The following is a 21,353-nucleotide window of genomic DNA, read 5'->3' as shown; positions in this document are numbered from 1 at the left end:
TGTTAAGCGTTCATATTGGAAGTTCATGGGATTTCCCACAATGCTGCTGGCTTTACCAATCCAGGGTGTGTGGTAAATGAAAGAAAGACAATGATGACTTTTCAGTGGAGTGCTTGAAAAATGTTCAAATATGAATTCATCATTCACGTCATCAAGGGAAGACCAAGGTGGGGCGTTGGGGATTCTCTGCAGGGGGTCTGCTTAAGTTAAGTGCTGCGTGGTCACTTTTATGAAAGCCAGTGATCATGTCTTTTGATTTAGCAACTCCCAGTAACAAGTTGTTGACTTTGCTTCAGTCTGTAAGCCATCACATCTCCTCTCTGTATGCTGACTTGACATTTTTATTGATGAAACCCACCATGGTAAACTTTGCAGATGACATAATGCAGTTTATGTCTGCTGCACTGTGCAGCAGCACACAGATCAGGACTGAGTACACAACTCTGAGGGACCCCAGTATTCAGCACCTTTCTGTCAAAATGTCAAAGAACCAGTTGCAGAGGGAAATGCTTACACTCTGTACAACAGTAACTCTTCCACAGTAATTCTCAAGCCAACAAACATAACTAAGAAAATAAACTTTTTACCTTGGACTTCCTCTATATTGGAGCAACAGAAAATTTGTGTGAGTTATTGGGAGGAAAGACCAAGTGACAAGGACATTAGATCTTCCTGAAAATTCTCTTCCTACCAGCAAAAGCCCAGTGTAAAAAACAAAAAGTAACCCTATAGCCTGGTTATTTTTGGCATGCTTAATATATATTTTCAAAGATATTTGGGAAAGAAAGGTGCAATTATAATTTAGCTCATTAGTTTTTCATCTACAAGCAAAGAACTGGTTTATTCACAGAAAAACTGGTTTCTTAGGCAAGCAATTTTTTACTACAAAACACAACTTGTGTCAAGTGAGATTATCCAGGCAAATTTTGAACAGAGAAAAAAAAAAAAAAAAAAACGGAAAGAAAAGATAGAACAGAAATTTACTTTTGTTTTGCAAACCACCACTGTGTTTCAGCAAGGCATTTTTTTAAAATTGACTCTTTAAAACCTTCTCATCAGCATGTATCCTTGTCAGGTTCACATTGGTAGCTATAAATTTAAAAATTTTTGAAAAGAAGAATGTTTTTAAAATTTTCGACAGTAACTTATTTATTTAACATTTTTCAGATCAATTTCTTTCAGGGAAATCTCGTGGTGAGCCTCGGTTGTTTTATTCAGTTCTGTCAGCTGAACTTACATGGATCAAACATTAGTAATCCACATTGCATAAACACACTGTCAAAACTCTTGAATGTTTACTGTTGCCTTGGTAATTTGCTGTCTGTTAGCCAGTGTCTGCTAGAAGAAGCTGTTTACCGAATGGTCGTTATGATAACAGTCTAATGCAGACACCTCTTCATGACTGAAATAAAACAGACCACATGTTGGAGAGATTGCCTTTGGGATTTCCCTGCTTGGAGTTTAGTCTACAAAAAATACATTTGATCCATGCCTTTCGTGCATATTTAAGTATTGGGACGAGTAATGTTAACAGTTACTTCTGTAAATACAATTTTATTAAGCAACGCTAATTGGGGCCTGCCCATAGCAATGCAAAGGGAGGGAAGTCAGTCACTGCTTCCCATGCAATGCATAGCAGGCACCTATTGTTCTACACCTGATACAATGTCTATTTATTTTTCTTCCATCACTGTTAATGCGCCTTGTAGCGCTGCGTGCACCCCCACAAAAGTGGTATGAAAACGTGTAGTTCGATGCCGAGAAGGGAGCTATTACTTTTGAGAACTGTATGAAAATGAGTGGCTGAGAGTGTGAGTTTACCCTGCTACGTCATATCGCTCTGAAGCACCTTGACAGAAAACCGTAAACCCTAGATAAATTTCAAAAACTTTTAAAACATTTGACGGGAGCAGGCATGCGTGGCAATGTCATGACCGACTTTGATACCATATTGTTTACATTCTGGCAATCTGTCCAGCCACCTCTCACCCAGTGACAACTGAAGATAGGCCCGAGCCTCCCTGTGACCTTACATGGATAATTGATCATAGAAAATGGATGGGTGGATATTGTATAAATAAATCATTTTTATTCGTCAGCTTTACTAAATTCTTTGTGCAGATTTAGGTATTGGATACTAAACGTTCTCAGTAGACATTCCAACTTCAGCAGGTTTTCTCATTGTCTTTCTTTCTGGGAAAACAGAAAATCTGTTTTGCATTCCAAACGGCCATTATAGTGCTTGTGATCCCTGTTTTAATACAAAAGTTTAAGCCAGTCAGGTTCATTATTTTGTGATCCCAAACTTTTTGCTTTGTTCTACTTGCTTTATAAACATTTCAGTCAATAAATGTAAATGCACTGCTGTATTTTCCACATTTCCCTCAGTGCTGCAGATGCCAGCCTTCAGATGATGCTGAGGATGCAGGAGGGGGAAGAGCTGTCTGGTTCTTCAAAAGAAGAGAAATGAATTTGAACTGCTGTGAAATGACATCAAGCTGCTTTGGGTGAGTGCCAGTTTTATCTTCAGCCCACATCAGACAGCCTCACTGTCCCACTTTTTACTGATCAAATTTCCTATCTGTTTATTGATCAGGTGTTTTGGTAACACACATGTACAGCGCACACTCACACAAACAGACTGTGTTCTGCAGGGACAGTAAATGGAGGAGTGTTAAACATTGATTTGATGAGGGTAATGGAAAGAATGCCTGACTCTGCTTAACCCCTGTGACACACACACAGAGTGATGTGTAAACATCCTCTCAGTGGAGGAGGACCAGAGACTCAAAGCTGTGAGTTCAGCTCCCTCCTGAATCTGTTAAGAATAGCAACGCCTGACATAAAGTCCCTCCTAAGGGTTTCTTCTTAGTTCGAGGTGCAGAGGGTGATAAAATTAATTTTTACAAGAACTGACAATTTAAAGCTCTTTCTAGCTAAAGCATTTTATACTTTTCATATAAAATGCTGATCCGATATTGTCAAAAATAATCAAGGATAAATAAGAGTAATAAAACCTGGAAACCCTTCTTGTGTTACACCTCTCTGCATGAAATGTGCTCTATAAATAATGGATGATTGATTGATAATGCGGTCTGTTTGTTCAGGTGAACGGCCTTGCCTTGATAGGTTTCCAGTCACGTCATCCTCTTTCCATTTCCAGATGAATTTAACAGAGATACTTAGGATTTTAAAAATATTCGGATCAGCTAACCTGTCTTTAAACTCAACCATAACTTTGTCACTAACTTGACTGCTGTGTTCCTTGGTCTTGGTGATGCTGTTTGGCCGTCAGAGAAAACATGCATAAATACTGAGATTAAATTACACACAAGTGGACGATACTAATGAAGTTACATCTGAAGGCAGTTGAATGTATTTTAATTAGGCATGTAAGCATCAACAGAGAGGAATACAAATGTACACTTCACACTCATGCATTGTTTTCTTGTTTGATCATCGCAAAAAAGACTTCGCAACAACTTTTCACTCTTTATGAGAAGTCTTTCTTCATCTTCTTAGAAAGAGAATGGTGATAAAATCATCATGTTAAGTCTGTTCAAACTCACCAGCACAGCGCAAACTTATCCTTGAGTTTAAAAGAAAACGTCACATAAACCTTTAGTTAAAATATCGCAGGATTAGAAACAGGAGTCAAAATGAGGTCACAGTCAAAGATCTTAAATCTTAGTTAAACAAATGAAAGAAAGCAAACCGTCATAGCAAATTTTCCTGGGAAAACATTTTATAGTCTAAAATCACAACATAAGTATGAATAAATAATAATTATAAAAAACAGAAAATATAATTAAGCAATCTGTAGATGAGTCACCAGTATATGTGTGGCTTCACAATGTTTTCATTGCCGATGTTCTCAGCAAAATTTAGACATTTAGTGCTGCTAACAGTCAAACTCCTCTATCGTTTTCTTTATTTTTGTATGTATAGACCAAACAGATAAAATCAAGTTCATTGCAATGATAGCCAGTGAAAGAAAGTTCTAGACGACCGAAGAAACACACCACATATTCTTCTGTCTGTTTGATTATATGTTTATTTCTCTTGGCTTGTACACGAAAATCCATTTAGAGTCGAAGCAGACAGATAGCTGAATGCCTCTGTTTATTTGTTTTTCCTTTTTGCTTTTCATGAACCAGATGAGCTGACTTGTGAAGCCACAAGTCTTAACCCTTTCTGCATGACTGTCACGCTATGTTGGCACATCAAAAAAAACTATCTCTGTAAAACTGATGTTTTCCATATTTTCTTGTTGATGCTGACCAAAGGCAGTTTCATGAGTCATTAGTTTCCACAGGAAGTCCACAGAAGTTCATTCCCGCATGTAGAAACACTCACATTTGTATTCTGGGACGTACCCTCATAGTAAAGTGTCCAGAAAATCTCCGGGCTGCAGTGCATTATGAAAACAATGTCACAGGGGTGTCAAACAAAAGTGTGAAGATTTGTACCACTTTTTCCCTTCCAGGTGGAAATTTCTTGCAGGTTTATACTGTATTTATTCCAGTAACCTCTTGGGCTGGTGTCTCAACACCAAAAGATAAAGTAATAGTCTAATCTGACAACCTGTTCTGTAAAATAAACAGTAAAGCCCTATGAATAGTAATGTTACAATGAAGGGGTGTTTAGCAGTTGTGCCTTTCAAATGAAGATTTGAATTTCTTTGTGGGGCTTTCTGCACTGAACACTCAGCTGGTTAAACTTTATTTCATTTATTTTTTTGGTATCTTGGTCCATTAATGGACTGGTCACTTCTGTCCTATCTGTAGTTATTGTAATTGTCCAAATGAATAATGCTTAACTGCATAAACAAGTACTGCTTCATTGTGAGCTGTAAAAAAGTGTCTTTCTTATTTCTTTCTGTGCATGTACTCACCATAACTGACCTGAACATCATTCTCAAAAGCCTTTCAAACATTTCAGCCTCTTTGAGGTGATCTTGATTTACAGACGGAGCAGCAAACACAGAAAGTCAAACAGTTGGCTGTATTTATTTAAACGGCACAGTCTCTGCTCTGTCAGTCTGTGACTCAGTTTATCGTTCAGACATCAGTAACCTTGCCTCAGTCAGACAAGCAGTGTATAAAGTCTTCAGTTTAAGTCTTTCATACTCTGGCTCCCCCTGCTGGATGTTTATGGCCTTTGAATAAACTTTTTCATCCCACTACCTGTTCTTTTTTCACAGCACTTTGCTTCTTCACCTCTTGTCTCCTCTACTAAACTGGATTACATACAGATTAAACTGGACCTACATGTAAACACAATAGAAGGAGAAACAAGGATGATGATGAGCTGATTTTTCTATGAATATATTTGTTTAGTTGTTTGTTTTTATGGATGGAGACATTGTGCTTGTTGTCTTTACCAAACAGACTTCAACACAGAAAGAGCATTACTGTAAAAATGCAAATTAGTGTAAATGCGAAGCATTGCGTGCATTTGTGGTGTGTATTGTGTTTGGCGCCCTGCAAACATAACATTCGTCAAATTTTGCGCACTAAATCAATTTTACATTTATTTATGTTTAACTTTTGCCAAGTATTAAGAGATAAATAAATTGCATTGCTTTGGGTTATTTTATGGTTATTAATTGTATTTGTATTTGTCTTTCATTTTTCTACCATTCTCATCATATTAAAAAGCATTTATCTTTAAAGAAAATTAACATCCGATTTAATGTGATGAAGAACTGAAATTATAATTTTTACCTTACACAAATATTATTTTTTATGTTTCAGAATAATAAGAAATTCAGCATTTGCAACTGCAAGCTCTCATTTCAATAATATTTTTCTTCTTCAGATCCTGCGTGTAAATAATTAAAGCACATCTTACAATGACTCAGTGGTAACATAATAAAAAGAGACACGCTTTGTTTAACATTATTTTAACATTTAAAATAAGGTTATAATTAAAGCCTCTATAAGAAGGTGAGAAAGTCTTGGAAATCAGTGGTGTTTGGTGTAAAAAAAATACAGAGAGGAGAATGTTGGTACACCTTTTGAAATGTGAAAAGAAAAAAACCTGAGAAATAAAGAGTGGTGATGTACCTTCGAAGGAAAGTAGAGATGATCTGGTTGGGTTCCAGATGCCTCCAGAAACAACCAGAACATGAAGACATGCCCGGTTTTACATGTCTCCAGAGACGATCTGGCTGGGTTTTACATGTCCCAGGTGTTCCACCAGTCAGAGGTAAATTCCCTCACCCTCCAATGAGAAGAGTCACAGGTAAAACTTGTGAAGTTTATCATGGAACTATTTCTAACAGTAATAAAAACTGAGGCTCATCCTCCACTAAGGGTTAAGTGACATCTATGTTTATTCTTATTGACTGTATTTTCCAAAAGGTGTACTGGGAAAAGGAGCCAGGAACATAAAAAAGTATGTTCCTCTTACGGTTTCCTCCTACTCCCTTTGAACAATTTATGTAATGTCAATGTAATCAACAATGCATGTTTTGCTTTATCTTGTCTGCTCAGATAAAATAAAGATATAACAAAAAATTAAATAAAATGTTTTACAGCACATTTCCAATATGTACAACATTTTTTCACCTCGTTTGTTTTGTAGTATTCACCCCCTATTGTGTGGCCACTGCCACTACATGATTTTTGCTTTTCAAGACCCCCAGATTTATCATGGATAAGGCGTGGTCAACATTCCGAGGCATTTGTGCTCATCGAATTACAAAATAAATAGCCTGAGTTCAGAAGCCTCAGCTTCCACACATTCGTTCAAAATAAAAGCCCCAGGACACGTTGGTCATGAACAGCAAATATGAATACAATAATAATTTTTTAAAACGCATTCTCACATTCAAATTGCAGTATAGACTCTGGTAGACAAACAAGTTAAACTGAGCAGCTATGTTTAAATTATCTAATGTGGGATAAAATCATTTGACAATGACAAGAAAAAAACTATCTTCCCTAAAGACCTCCGGTTATATTTTAAAAGACTTCGAAAACGATGTATGTATTTAAAATATTCATATTTGGTTTTTTTTTAACTTCGCTTCTACTTATGTCATAAATTATAATGATAAATTAAACATGAGTTGCTGCAGCAAAGTCCTGAATAATAATGTAAAAAAGGGGTTTATGTTCCTAGTACAGGAAAGCAACGAATAAAAGACACAATACTAATACATATTTAAAAGTTCTCTTGAAGCTTTTGAAAATATTCTTTGTTAAAATCGACTGTGTGGCACCGCGGCAAGTCTTTTACTTTGAAGTTGTTATTTCCGGGAAAAGGTATCTAAATTAGTGTAAGTAAATGTACACATAACAGTTTGGGAAACGTTCAGAGAAAATCTTTACAAATTACACAATACCGAAAGAGAGAGACGGAGCAAAGCATCGAGCAGCAACAAGATGAACAGCGCAGGTTGGTTCATTAGCTTTTTACAGTTTGATGCGACTGTTTGCAGCAGTGAGTGAAGATGAGCTCATCTAAACGCCCATCTTTTCAGTTTTTCTCAAGAGATCAATTTTCTTGTCGAGTCACTGAGAATGGCTGAATAGGAAACCGCCATAATCTTTTCGACCAAGGTTAACATCGGTCACAGTCTCTATCTAATTAGAGACTGTGGGCTATTTCAGAAGGCAGGCAGTCTGTGACTATTTTTATTCTGTACTTCTAAATGCTTTAACTTTTAAAAACTAGGCTCTTTGAGGCGTTAAAAAACTTTTTTTTTTTTGTATCTTAAAGGATTGATTTTAGAGTACAGATTTTAGACTTCCAATCATTGGGAATTTTATCTGTCCATCCTTGAATGACGAGCCTGACTGAAGGCTGCAGATGCTTCCCCCTGCTGCTAAAACACTTTATTTGTGGTTAAGTTTTTTCTTTATCCTTTTTTTTCATTCTGTGTAAATGACCAGTCTAAACAATATGGTGAAATACCATCCTAAATGGTCATGTGCTGGCTAAACTCATCTGATTACAATGTGCCCAAGAGGACCATTCGGACAATAAATGGTAGAGAAATGAACTTGGCATGTTTAGACGTTCTTAAAGGCCTATTTTACCCTTTTATGTATTTATTTATTTTATTTGAAACCTATAGCACTAAAGAAATTGGAAGTGATTGTGAAACTCAGGAAGTGCAAAACTCAGAAGTGAAAACAGAATACCGTCCATTAGGATTGAAAGAAGAGATCTCTTTAAGTAAGCATGCTATAAAATTTTAACAATAATATTTTGATCTTATAGTCATTATTTATTTAATTTTTAGAAATAAAACTAAATCACTGCCAAGTAAATGAAGCTGTCCTGCTCAGAGTGTAACTGGTATAGTCTGAGTCTGTTGAAAGCAACACAGAGCTTTTCGTCCAGTGACGTCACTTGTCCATTTGAGGGCGTTTCGTACTACAATTAAAAATGCAAGGCTTTCGGCTCAAATATTTGCATTTACTTTATGTGTTCAGGTTCATCTGCTTTTGTGTAGTAAAATTTACGTTGCAAGTTTTGTGCAAAAGTACTAGCGTCTCCTGCAGTCACAGTTATGATTTCAGCATAATTTCTGTCTAAAAATATGATAACATTATCACTTTTTTGTGTTCTTGTTTTTTAATTTTATGTATGAAACGAGAATCATGTCCAATTTTAATTTTTATGAAAGTGTTTATAGCTACACCACAAAAATGTGTTTCAGTCCATTATGAAGTATTTTCAAGCACTTATTTTCTGATACTGTTTTTCAAAACTGGTTTCTGATTAGAATATGCAACTAAAAGAGCATTCATGGACCGCCAGGACTGAAGGACTTACAGATTCTAAACTATGTGATTGTACTGTGGACCTCTGTGAATCTTCCTAAACCTTTGAGGAACAAAATGTACCGGAAAAACTGTTGGCCCCTTTCCAAGATTTTACTACTATGGGGCCTTTTTTTTTAAGGATTCCTTGGAATCATGTTCCTAAGCTTTTCCTAAGCTTACCATTACAGCTGCGGGGGCAGTGTGAGACAAGTCATAACAACTGTGTTCTTCCACCTTTTTTTCCTCAATCAACATTTGAATAGTTGTCAGATAACATGCCATTGCTGCATGGAGTCTAAACCCCACGATTGGAGATTTTATTGGGAAAAACTAAATGCAATCTGGTTGACATGACAAATTTGGTAAATACTTAAATATAAACACTTCTGAACAACAGCTTATGAACAGCCTTTGTAAAGTAAGTCTTCAATATAGACAAACAGGTGAAAAAAAGAGATAAAAACTATCCGTCAATAAAATCCAACACTTCCACTGGTGATTGTTTTATTTCCAGGGAATGAGAATTTCCTCCCCTTAAATGTAGCTTACAATTTAATTAGATATAACTGGAATTGTGATTTTCACTCTCGATGGTCCATTAAAAAAGAGGATTATGGTGGTGCAAATCCAAGGACCAATAAGCAATAATACTAATGAATAAAATAATTTGATTAATAAGACATTCATTGTATGATTTAAAAATAAGAAATAATTTCAACAAAGTCTGAATGTGTTATTTTTTATAATGAATGCATATGGATGGACACATTAATTTCTTGAAAATTATTAATGAATTATGAGCTACAATATAAAGCAATCTAAAAATCTACTGTGACTCATCAGCAGAGCCTCACTGATTATCTGGCAAAAATGAAAAAATGATAAATCCCAGAAAATGGATTAAAACTGAATAATTAAGGCACGCCAGCCAATATGTTCCAGTTATTTGGGTGGTAATGTTCATCTACTTTCCATTTTCTTTTTTGTTTGTATTTAGTTGCCAAGGAAAATCTAGTTGAAGCATCTAGATGTTGTATTAGGCTGAATAGATTGCTCTTTTGTGATCTACCCCAACGCTGATGCCGAAACTTGACTGGGACTTTATATGCACCAGGCATATAAAGCCCTGGTGCTTTGTTTGAGTTTCACCATATTTTTTTTTTTTTCTGTGGTGAAAATACGCAGCAAAGTGACATTCAAACACTTTGCCAAGTCTAAACATGTCTTAAGATATGCTACAGAAATTCTAAAACCAGTTTAAAGAAGTTTTAAGGAATCAAGAATGGAATAATCTGTTTTCATTATTTCTTTTAGCTATTTATCCGCCTCAACATGCCCCTGCAGCCAACCCATTCGCAAACATGCCTGGCTATGAGGGAATTGGTGCAGGTAAGGAGAGTCCAACTAATTCAGTTGTACATTTGCAGCACTTTGGCATCTGACTTTCCGTTGTTGTTGCAGGTGGTTTTTTGCCTCCTCCTGTACCTTTACAGCCAGTAGCTCCAGCCCAACCTGGCCCCACTCCTGAAGAATGGAAGTAAGATCTCGTTCGCATCACTGAACAGTCACATGTTGATCTGTGTTTGTATCCATCTTATATTTTATTTGTGTTTGTCTGTATGTTGTTTTTTTCAGCATCCCCGCTCTGTCAGAAGATGTTGCTCGTGAGGCATTCAAAGGCTATGTGCAATCTCAGTGCTGCTACCAATCAGGCCCAGCCAATGAGGGTGTTATCACCAATATGGAGTCATTTAACACATACAGGGTGATTGCATTTTATATTGCTAATAAAACCTTTAGACTTTGGCATTTACCGGTAAATCTGTTACTAAACATTCTTGCTTCAATTAGCTGTTCTAATTAAAAAAGACATAAAGTTTTTAACATCAGAATCACCTGCATTTTAGTACCATGCTCACTTGAACACATGTACACATTTGGGTCCATCCTTAACATAATATGCATGAGTGAATGCAAAAAAGAAAACTTAACTGAAATACTTATTACTTTGCAATAAATTGGCCCATACCATTATTTTCCTAAAATAAACTTATTTATCTTTCATCTGTTTGTCTGGAGATCTGATATTTGGGCATAACCTGAACTCACCTGTTTATTCTGAGATGATCAAAGATTTTTTAACATCACCCACTAAGATTTCTTATTCTTACTCAGAATTCACCTGAAAGCAGGTGTTGATGGCAAGCAGCACCAGTGTTGGAAACTTTTTTTTTTTTTTTTTTTGGTTGTACTTACCATAACCAAATTGCTATTTTATACACTTAGAAGTTCCATAAAAACGCATCAACAATTTCTTAACGCTAACAACCTTATCTCAGTGAATAAATATGTTAATTAGTGCAGAAAAACACAGCCACAAAACTCACCAGCACTCTTTCCATGTCTGCTTTCATGTTCCCAACACTGTGCACAAAAGACAACATGTAGCTATTGTTGTTTTGCCTCTGTAATTTTATATTATTTGGGTTTCTGTTCCATGGTGTGTACTCTTTTATTTGTGTGTCACAGTTTGGATTTGTTTTATGTTGGGCCAAAGATTCATCTTGACATGGAAAGACTTAAGTTAACTTAGTTGCTTTCTGTATAAAGGATTCCTAAGTATTCCTTTAAACACTGCTCTGAAGAATTCAAGCTCTAAACACAGTGACATATTCTCACAATCCCCAACACACCTCAGTGTAAAACACTCTGGAAACTCACAACCCATGTGATTAAGAATCCATCTGTTCAGACTCATAAGTAAAACTAAACAGTTTTACTTTTAGTTGTAGAAGCAACTTCCTCTTTGCATTTTTTGCCCATACATTGTCTCATTGATTAAATTACAATTAACTCGTTAAGAGGTTAATTGACTGTTGATGCTTAGTTTGAGAGAAACATACAAAATGTCCACCACACACCTTATGTGTAATAATAGCTTATGAAACTATCAAAACTTCTGCTGCCATTTGCTGCTGCTGTGTTTAAGTTGGACGTTTGCAAACAGCTCTTTTTTTTGCAATGTCACAGTTGTAATATCTTTCCTGTATATATTCAAGGTAATTTTGGTCAGTTGTTTTGATTTTGTTAATTTTGGGCTCCTCCAGGTAAAACCACCTTATTACCTAAACTGGTGCAATCATGTTTTATTCATATTAGAGCCAGTAGTTTAGAGCACAAGACAAAATTTCATGGCCCATTTAACTCGGAGATTGACAACTTCAATCCTTGAGGGAACTTTTAGATGAGTCCTCTGTCAAACACACCTCACTAAAATTGCTGATTAATATTTGTATGCAGTCAGGCTTCTCCAAAGATCTTCTAATCACATAATTATTTGAACCTGGCATGTTGGAGTAGGGACATATCTAAAGGTTGTAGGACACCAGATCTCGAGGACTGGAGGTGCAAAACACAAGCTGGTTATCACAACAAGCAACAAATGTCAGTTGTTTTGTGTTTTAACAAATTTCCAACTGTAGATGTACACCCCAATCATATCTATACATGGATTTTTTAATAACATAGAATAAAGTTTTAAAGCATTTTGTCTGTCTTGTAGTTGCGTCTGGAGACATTCACAGAGTCCAGATCAACTGAGATGGCCGAGAAACCTTATGAAGGTAGGAGCTCAGTATTCATGTCCCCTAAACCCAGTCTTCATGTTGGATACTTAAAACTGCTTCATTTAGTTTCTGATAGTTGAACAAAATGTTATCTCAATGAAGCTTCTCGGACAGATTAATTGTTTTGTTTCCTTAACAGGGGAAACTCCTGACTTCTACGCTCAGCCTGCCCCCACACCATGGGAAGTCCAGACCAAGACCCCTGAGCTCTTCACCAAACACACTGAGGAGATCCGAGTGCCATACACCTCCAATGTCAAGGTGATTGTTTTTAAATGACACAAGTCCAGTTTATCCTGCTGCTTTGTTGATTTTTATTTTATTTTTTTTTTTTTTACTTTATCCCAGATTCAGCTTTTAGGACCATTTAATTCATTGTTCTGCTTCTCTTGCCAATTTACTGTGCAGCATTATGGTTTTGAAATTAGAAATTGTAAGAATAACTCAAACTCTTTGCAAAATTGTTAGACATCCTGCATGTGAAATCAAGCTTTCCTGGAAGCAAATTGGCCGATGTCAAAATGGGTCACAGGATGTAGCTGGAGGAGAGTGACTGACAAGGCTTTAAAGACTCCAGCTTTCTGAAAAAATGTTGACACATCTAAGATTTCTGTAAAATAAGCTACACAACTTCAGGGAACGCTTGATAATCCATGTTCAAGTTTTTGCCCCCAATCTTAAGGTTGGCAGTCCTGTTTTTTGAGCAGCATCATCATTTCATTTAGAGAGACTTGAAATGTTACATTTTTCAGTGAATTAAGGTCCAGCTGTAAAAACTTCCAAAAAGTTTCACATGCGATAAATACTTCAAAACTACTGAAGTTGTCCTCAAATTGAACTTAAAATCTTTCAATTGACAATTCAGAGCCAAAGCATAGCCATGAAAAAAATCTTAACCCTTATAAAACCGTATAAAAGTCTTCTTCATCAATCACCACTATTGATTCCCTCTGACTCTGAAATATAATTTAGCAATATGGTTTGCTTTTCTTTTTTTATTATTCAGGCCAAATATATCATGTAAGGAAGTTACTCAGGAAGTTTTTGAGGGGTTATTTGAAATGTTTCAGAAGCCAAAGTGTTGAGGAATCACTAGGCTGAGGTACATTTGGACTGAACAGTCTGAATTTCTTTGTGTAGTCTTAAAAGTCCCATGGGGCCAAACAATAAATATAGGTTTTTTTTGTTTTTTTTTTGACTGATTGAATTAAAAGGCAATTTAATGTCTAGTCAGAGGGGTTATGCATATTTTAAAAAGTACAGTTAAGCTCTTATGATTCATATTTTTGGCAGATCTAGATAAAAAATAAATATTTAGTCAACCAAGAAGTTTATTACATAAACGAAAAGCAGGCGACTCTCAGGAAACAATAAAATAATGTAAAAAGTGTATAGATTTCACCTCCCCCAAGAAGAAAAACTGTTTTGTTTGCATTTTATTAAAGGTATATATTTATATAATTCATCCATTATATTTCATTTCAATAAATGTGCTTTTCAAAAACTGACAAGATGACCAAAAAGGCCACTGGTTTTTTGCCAGAGCTTGAAATTATGATTAGTGTTCTGTGTTTCTGTGTGCTTCTACAAGGTAGTGAGGTAATCCTTGAACTCCTGTTTGTGTGTAGGAATGTAACGCCTGCCATGCAGAGGGAACAGTGTCCTGCAAAGACTGCGAGGCAAAAGGATATGTAAGAAATCTTTCAAATATCCATATAAATCAGTAATAACATTTTGAGTTTGTAAAATCAATTGATTTGCTGGCTAAATAAACAAATAAATTGGTCAGGCTCTATTGTATTACCAGTGAATATTTGTTCATATGTTCCCTTTAGAAACAATGCACTCAATGCAATGGCTCTGGTAAGAATGAAGAGGAAAACTGCACTCACTGCAATGGAACAGGAAAGGACAGGTAATCACCCTCCATGTAGTTTGTTGATATAAAAGTGGCAAATGAATAGGTAACAAATATGGAATTGAGTCAATTAATGTGTCATTTGACTAATAAAGACTGTAAATAATAAACAACTTTATTATTACATTTTAGTTGAAACATTAGACTAGCAAAGGACTTAAACATGGCTTGTATGTTTAATTAAAATTAATTCTGATCATATTTTATGTTTGTGATAATCAGCCTTTTTGAATTGTAAAACTATAAACAGTGACATCAGTAACGCATTATTTAGTAACATTATTGATCAGATCACTTTTTTCAGTAACAAGTAATTTAACACATTATTTAAAATCCAGTAGTCAGACTACAGTTATTTATCAAAATCACTTTGTGTTACTGTGCGTTACTATTTTCTTTTGTAATTTAATTCTATTTCCTCTGTGCATCTTGGGGAGAGACCACCATTTCTGCGACAGTATCAGGAGCGACAGAAACATAAACAGTGGAAGGAAGAGGGAGATGCGCATTTTGTTGCTGGAAAAACGGGACATATTTTGAATTTCGCTCGCCAAGTCCGATTATTATTATATTGAGCGGCTTTGGGCTTGTTTTTCTTTGGGTTTTTTCCTAAAGTCGTTTGCAGATTTAATGAGTTGTGGGTTGCGCTTTTTGGGCTTGGAAATAATCAGACATAACATTGTTTATGTCAGGCTGTCCCTGTCTATCATTTCCCGGATGGATCCGTCCTGCTGTACCTTTGTTCATGTCAAGTTAATATATTACCTCTGAAGGACGTCGAGCTTCACTTTGCACTCATGCACTCCAGAAAATTGCAAACAGTTTTCTGGAGTGCAAAATTAGTTCATATTATTGCACTAATAAATGCAATAAATGTGAAAACAACCACGAATGAATGTGGGCCGTAAATACAGGGCCGTAACACAGAACCTGGTCAATGGATGGAGCTAAAATCTTATTTGTAGTTTTCCAGACAATACTGGAACACACAAAAACACGCACAAATTACTGACGTTTTTTTGTATTGTTGTAACCATTAAACAATCTCCTCTTCAGCTCGACCTTATAAGTGGAGACACATTGTTGATGTTACCATTACACAATAATTTACAATTAAGTATTGTCAAAAATTAGTATAATTTTCACAGGTGGTGGAGCGTTGTTGTTAGCAGCTGCTGAACATAACTAAAAAAGTTGTTTTTTTCAAGGAGTAATCAGTAATCCAATTTGTTACTTTTTCAAAGTAACTATGCCATCACTGATCATAAATAATAAGGACTCCATTTTATTTGTTTTGCCATGCTGAATGTGGCACTTGTCATAAAATAATTACTTTAACAAGAGTCTGGATGAGAAAGAATAATAAATGTATTAACATTTTCCAAGGTGAGAACAAAAATGTAGAGTCAAAGGAGTCTGTCAAGCTCTCAGTAGATTTTTGCTTCCTTTTATAGGTTCTGGTCAGAGAAGAGACTTGATTAGACTATAGGTATGAATTCTTGATTGTTATGTACCAAGGATTCTGTGGAGCCTAACATAGATGGTCTTGCCATTAGTGTATTGTTAAGGAAAGGGGGTTGTTTGATTCTAAAGAGGGCAGATAAGTTCTGGATTGGGGCAATAACACTTAGTCGCCAGCATCAGGACCTCTCTCCTGCTGTTGTATGACACCGTAGAGGTCATGTGAATGAATATCATGATAATACAATGCAGATAATCTGAAGCTGAAGAGGGATGAGGAACACATTATATAATTGTCCATTGCACACTTCACATCAATACATCATAGTTTAAAGTGTAAATCTTTGTTTCCAATTTATTTTGGAGTATGAAATAAATGCAAAAGTTTATTGTAAAATATATATATGAAATATAAGAAATATGCATTTTTAATGATCACAGGGTACAGTTTGGGCCCAAAACAAGAGAGAATCTGTTGTGGTTAATGACTGAGTTATTATATTCAGTCATTATTTTATTTTTATTATTATTTTTTGATCAAGTATCAAAACAATTATGGGACTAAAATTTGCCAATATAATCACTGATTAATATTAGTGTGATATGCTTCTGATTGGGTTTGTATTTTTTTTGTGAAGGTGTTCAAAGTGCAGTGGTGCGGGAAAAAAGACGTGCGAAACCTGTAAAGGAAAAAAGCAATTGCTTACCTTCATCAAACTCAAAGTGGAGTGGTAAGTTTCCCAGACTGCTACAGCTGTAACAGGAAAAGATTTACAAGGTTGCAAAGTGGATTTAGACATTAAATCCACTTCCATTTAATTTAATTTTAAAGCTTCAGCTGTTTTAACCACTATCTAACATAAAATAATCAATTCCTTATTTTGTTTTCTAAATAAACTACCTAATAATTAACAATGTTCTTGAAGAAACTGTGGCAAAGCCTGAACTTTTTGTTTTTTCAATATCAGTTTTTCAATAATTATATGGAAAAAAGTGATTATGTAACAATGTTGTTTTGGTTCCCAAGGAAGTGTAAGTTTTTAAAAAGATTTTTTTTTTAATATCGTTTTTAGTCTGAGTACTATTGAGAATGTTGGATCACACATAAAACAAACCATGCAGTGCTTTTAATTTTACATCTTTGAATATGTGAAGGTGCTTGCTTGCACCTGGGAAAATAAGCATGTTTCCACCACATCTTATTATTGTGAGCAGTGACCATATTTTAATGCAAAGTTGGCCTTATAAGTGGTAACTGGGGTTTGTGGAAATTGTTCCCAATATTCCAGGGGCAAATCCAACTTTTCAGTTGATTTGTCTGACTGTGAAGTCAGAATCAGACCTAAGACGTATCTAAATCTTCCAGGACACTGTTATTTAGGAGATTGACGCTCCTGCAAAAAAATGATCAGATTCACGCATTTTGCATATACACTGCAGGAAATACTGTACATATTTTCCTGGGGCTTAAGAAGAAGATAGGGTATGTGTAACATTTGAACTGCCATCTTCATGAATTGAATTTGCTGATTTCTGTTTAGGGCTAACAATGTGGACAACCATCTGGTGGAGCAAAACTCTGGCCTGAAGGCTGAAGAGTTGAACTCCGTGAATGGCAAAGAGCTGTACAAGATGACCCAGATCATGGTATACACACACTCTTGATACGTACTTGTTTTTGCAAGTGGATGAAAGTAATTTAGGTATAAAAACATAAAGATATCAATTTGTTTTGATTCAGTAGAAATGATCTAATCAAGTAAATGAATAAAACAAGGAATCGTTGCTACCTAATAAAGAAAATGAAAATGGCAGAAAATGGGCAACTCTAGTGAATGAGAAACTGTGATGAACATTATCTCTAGATGTTTCGCTGATTTGTAAAACAAATATGAAATTCTGACATACTGCATTTATAACTGTTGCATATTATACAGGATTCTTGAAAATATTTGTTAATTAAAGCATAATTTTGGATGTTTAGTATCTAAATTCATGTAATAAAGAAATTAACTTTTTTTAAAAACATATTGTGTATATGAAATCTTCAGACACAATTTTTTGTCATCCTTCCAAGAGCCTCGAAAAGCTTTAAAAGTATAAATTATTAAAAATTATGTTTAGAATAGTTGAAAATACTATGTATTGTAAAATTACTAAATTAAACACAGTTGCAAAAGTAAAAGAAATAAATATGATTTTAGGAGTAGAGAAGCCTACCTCAGACAAATATAGTTGAGGTACAATCTAATTGTTGTTTTTGAGAAGAGCCATAAGGGAAAGTATTGGGTGTTTGAAGGTGATGTTCAGGTTTTCAGCTCCATGCGTTTCCTCACAGGTCTACCCGTTGTATGGGTTCCCAAATCCAGCCATTACTGAGGCTTCTGACCGTCTGATCAAAGAGCATCAATCCAAGTATGCTCAGACATCCAGGATTATGCAGCAGGTTTGTTTATAATAAACATGAGTAAACCCCTAACTTGCACTGCTGCCACTGCAGAAATTTTTTTTTATCTTGGGTTCTAATTTGAATAAAACCACCTGAAATGTTAAATCTTCAATCTTTTTTAATTTATTGGACATTTTGTAAGGTGTTTTTGTCTTTTACAATAAAATAACTTCATATCTGTTTCTTTCAGAGGCAGACTGTTGAGTTGATTCCCGTTACTAAGGTGAACTACAAGTGGAAAAATAGCATTCACGTCTTTTATGTTTATGGAAAGGAAAACAAGGTTAGCGCTGATGACTACCCAGAAACCTGCTGCTGCGTCATCCTGTAGACAAAAAGTTTCATTCAAATATATACTTCATTTTCTTTTCTTAATACATTTTAAATCTACAATATTTTTTTCAACTGGTTGTGTTTGAAGACAACCAGTGTTTTACAGTAATATTCATGACATTGCAAGATATTGGGCAGAAGCTCTGATGCTTTATCATTTATGTTATAACATGTATTTCTGTGAAAAAATATTAACACCCAAAGGTAAGTCTCTGTCTTTCAAATTTTTTCTTGTGCTTGGGTCATCCAGCATTTTGTTTTTTATGAGTTTTACTTGACCTGCGTGTCAATTAATTCTATCAAATGACTATTACACTTATACCTCATATGTAACATGAACGTTTGTTTTTATTATAACCACTGCAATTACCATGTAATTTTACTCTCATTATGAGGTAAATATTTTTGTAATCAATGGAGTGATAAGTGCATTTATATATGATCATGAGAAAAGGTGTCATGTTTCTGTAACTACAGACATCCAGTTTTGCTTGCTGGCTTGTTTCTGTTCTTCAGGAGGTCATAAACCTCAGTGATATGTGGAGATTTAATGGATAAACAGGAATCAGTCCGATTTAGCATGAATTTACTAAAAACGGAGCCATCTTATATGGTTAGTTCAAGTGACAGTTGTGTGAAATGTCAAGTCACCCTAAGATCTCTTCACACTATGATAGGTGGACTGTTCATTGAATACTAACAGCAAGATCATTAGTTTCTTAATTAATCAGCTCCATGCCTGTACTCTACTTATTCTGTACTCTACTGCATATTTCCCTCGACTGCTTTTATCACAGGATTGTATCTTGTTTTTTTCTGAAAAAAAAGTGATGTAGTAACCAATACTTTTATGTATAATGTCATGCAATCAGTAAGTCTTGTAGGATGCCTGACATTGTTTTACAGTCAATGAGACTGTGAAACAAAGTCACTTCTTTTGGTTTGTTTGATTGTTTTACCAGTAATATTTACCCAGCCTTACATGAATTAATTGTACTTTTATATTTTTGTATCACTAAAGCTTTCGCTGAATGGGATGGAATCTGTTTGCATTTTAAGACACTGACTTATTGCTGTCACCATACAGTTTTATAAAACTGTATGGTGTTATTTTGCAAACATATCAGTATTATATGTACATGTAACAACATTGTAAAAAATAATCACTAGGCTAATCTGATCAAATTCATAAATGCTTTAAATGCAGCACTGTGACTAACAATCATTTTTGACAGTAACATTGAGCATGTTTTTCTCTTATTCCAATAATTAAAAAAAATAAACTCTTCTTTTATCAGTTATCTGTTTTACTGTCATTCAAGGCAAAAAGTTATTTCACAAAAAATACTTAACCATCATCATAAATTTTATTATGTTCTTATTTTTCCACATCGGGGTGAGAGGACTAAATACCTGATGTACATCAGTGCCTAGACAGATTAAAAGTCCATCACTTCAGAAAGTTGCAAATATGTTAAAATATAACGTATTTGTATGCATTTTATTCAGATAAACAACAAGCAAAGGGCGAGTGCCTTGGTTCATCTTTGTCTCAAGAAAATCCATTAAGGTTGAATCTATCCTTCTCAACTCTGTGGAGCATGATGTTATCCAGAGGTTTTAATCAGATCAACTCTGAGATGCTCTTTGTAACTGGAGCTCAGCATTTGATGCTCTGAAAAACGGGCCAAGATAAGGAACAAGCTACCAATCTGCTGACGCTAACTGCAGCTGTGAGACATTGACTGCAGTCTGACTGACTTCAAAACTCTTATCAGTATAGATAAATGGTAAATGCACTCCTCCAGGCTAAATCTGAACAAGCTATTTATTTTGTAGTGCAATGAAAAAAAAATCCCCTAATATTATTATTTCTTCACATATGTGTTTAATATTTTGAAGTTTTTCAGACTTTGTGATGATTTCACATTTAAGGATAAGAGCAAAAGGTGTTACAGTTTGGCTGCATATTAGAAATGTGACAGTGAAAAATTTGCACTTATGTCAATATTGTCAAAGATAGCTTTAATTATCTTCCTGATATGAGGCTAAAAATAAAGTGCTGTGAAACATAACACATATCACAGTTTGCACATCCGTTGTTGTTTCTCAGTAAAGATTAGCATAAAAACCTATGAACACAGTCATCCATAGTTAAATAGCCTAATTTGCCTTAATGTTTGTAAATTTCTCTAATTTAAACTTTCACTTGACTTGATCTACCAGTCTCCAAAATATGAAAAATTTCTGAGCCTCCCCTGGAACTTTACCAAGCCATATTTACAACCTCCAGATGTCTGAATTTATTAAATTGCTGGGATGTTTTTGGCTTATTCACTGAGTTTTGAGAAGTAACTTGAATAGATGTTCATAATAAAATGGTCAGTGAGCTGAAATTATTATTTTTTTTATAACTTATTCTCCTCAGAATGGCTCTGATTTAACTTATTCTCCTCAGAATGGCTCTGATTTAAAGCTTACTTTTGTATAGACTATTATGCTAGCAGTCTCTTATGCAACAGTCTACAACATATACAACTGCTTTCCCATAACATCACGTGGGATTATGAGATATTATTTAATGTGCATTGCTCCCAGACTCATCCTTGTGGCCCAGTTATCTTCAAAATACTTTCTTTAAGATTATAGAGAAGATCCTTTACTCTTCCTCTTGTGTGAGATGCAACTTTAAAATCCTTTATTACAGGCCTGACAGAAGATGATTCCCCACCTACATAAGCAGCATTTTAACATTACTTGAAGGTCTCATCTGTAAAATTAGACAC

At 35.1% G+C, this 21,353-nt stretch overlaps 1 protein-coding gene across 1 annotated transcript; it reads left to right on the top strand.

Moving 5' to 3' along the window:
- Positions 1–7,289: 7,289 nt before the first annotated feature.
- LOC129372817 (protein SSUH2 homolog) lies at positions 7,290–19,868 on the top strand. The gene is made up of 12 exons (XM_055050340.1): positions 7,290–7,404; positions 10,095–10,169; positions 10,242–10,317; positions 10,416–10,545; positions 12,343–12,403; positions 12,546–12,667; positions 14,035–14,097; positions 14,242–14,321; positions 16,424–16,516; positions 17,327–17,432; positions 18,124–18,231; positions 18,425–19,868. Exons 1-12 carry the CDS (start codon positions 7,392–7,394, stop codon positions 18,563–18,565), a joined length of 1,068 nt encoding a protein of 355 aa, XP_054906315.1. The 5' UTR covers positions 7,290–7,391; the 3' UTR covers positions 18,566–19,868.
- Positions 19,869–21,353: the final 1,485 nt, after the last annotated feature.

The sequence above is a fragment of the Poeciliopsis prolifica genome, unplaced genomic scaffold, assembly GCF_027474105.1.
Source record: "Poeciliopsis prolifica strain line A6 unplaced genomic scaffold, Auburn_PproV2 SCAFFOLD030, whole genome shotgun sequence".
Classification (NCBI taxonomy): Eukaryota; Metazoa; Chordata; class Actinopteri; order Cyprinodontiformes; family Poeciliidae; genus Poeciliopsis; species Poeciliopsis prolifica.
The sequence above is the reverse complement of the archived record's forward strand: the minus strand, read 5'-3'. Positions and strand labels throughout refer to the sequence as shown.